This window comes from Cyprinodon variegatus, unplaced genomic scaffold, assembly GCF_000732505.1.
Source record: "Cyprinodon variegatus isolate N-32 unplaced genomic scaffold, C_variegatus-1.0 Scaffold138, whole genome shotgun sequence".
Lineage (NCBI taxonomy): Eukaryota > Metazoa > Chordata > Actinopteri > Cyprinodontiformes > Cyprinodontidae > Cyprinodon > Cyprinodon variegatus.
In genome coordinates, this window is record NW_015150591.1 from 145,452 (window position 1) to 146,814 (window position 1,363).

The 1,363-nt window shown below is 36.5% G+C and overlaps 1 protein-coding gene across 4 annotated transcripts in view; it reads left to right on the forward strand.

Moving 5' to 3' along the window:
• Window positions 1–1,363, forward strand: part of acap2 (ArfGAP with coiled-coil, ankyrin repeat and PH domains 2) — a 76,611-nt gene that overhangs the window by 55,135 nt on the left and 20,113 nt on the right. For all 4 annotated transcript variants that reach the window (XM_015376661.1, XM_015376663.1, XM_015376664.1 and 1 more), the window contains one exon: window positions 943–1,055. In XM_015376661.1, the coding sequence (XP_015232147.1) occupies window positions 943–1,055 (113 nt within the window). The remainder of the gene's footprint in view (window positions 1–942; window positions 1,056–1,363) is intronic.

Sequence of the window (1,363 nt, forward strand, 5' to 3'; positions counted from 1 at the left end):
AAAATGTGCATCTCAAATAAGGAAGCCTTTAGTTTGTCTTTGTTAAAATCCAGTGAAGAAAGGCATCTGCGGAGACACTTCCAGTTCTTTTCTAATTAAAGTGGTTTGGTGGGAGGTGGTGGATGTTTCTGTAAGGAAAAGATATAAAGACAATACCCTGCTTGATACAGGAACAGGTGTGAAGACTTTGAGCTGTAATTGTTTATAGAGACACTGATGTTTGGCGTAAATTGACTCCGCATGGAAACACACTATCTCTCGAACACACACAGAAATATGTGCACACTGCCTAGTGTCTTATGTCACATGAAGCAGAGGAGGAGAGTGTGGCCGCGCCTCAGGTAGTTAAAGCTGAGCCGTCTCATAACGACACCTGAGACTGAGTTACAGCACAGATGCAGTCATTCAGAGACTTGGTGACTTGACTGTGCAAACTCAAAGCAAATATGGAAATAAGATTAAATACTTTATCAGAGACACGTCCGACTTTTTCTGGCCAGCAGGTCCTCTGATATAGGGGGTAGTTAATGATGTCATCCACATTTATTCATCCAAACCTTTTCTCTTAACTTTGTTTTATGTTAGTTTAAAAGAAAACAGAAAACAAAGCACATACTGTATGTTGAAGCTTCTGAAGACTGAAATTAGATGGAGCTTTTTTTATGTATTTGTTAAATAATTAATAATCAGACGTTACAGCATTTGAGCTGCTAATAACCAATCACTGTCTCTAAAGGAAAATTCTAGTTTCCAATCGTTGAGCAATGAATCTGTGTCGCTCAAGATTCTCCCCTGGTCATTCCTTTTTTTTTTTTTTTTTTTACAAAGGGAACGTATAAATCGAACCCCTGATAAAAATGTTAAGCATGTTAAGTGAAACATTTACTTATCTTTATTAGTTGGTTGATTAAAAAACATTTAATGTTATCTTGTGATTTACAGGATTTCTCAACTGATGACACCAAGCTGGAATACAATGTGGATGCAGACCATGGCATTGCAATGGAAGGTTATCTGTTCAAGAGGGCCAGTAATGCTTTCAAGACCTGGAACAGGTAAGAACACTGTTTAACTGGCAGCTTTATGAATGTAAGGTAAGCTTTATCAGATGTGTGACATTTTTCATGGTGAGTTACAGATACAAAACATTTTTATAGTCATATTTCATTAAGAAATGAGAAGGAAAGAAAACTGATCTCCAATAGTGTTTTATTGAAAAATGTAAATTGAAGTAGTGCTTTCAAATGGCTGAAAGGAAATGGATCCAATGGAAACTTAACTGACATGTTCCTACTAAGATATTCCTTCCTGTTTGATTCAGTGAGATATTGCAGCACTTTATAGTACAGATGGTATTAATGAT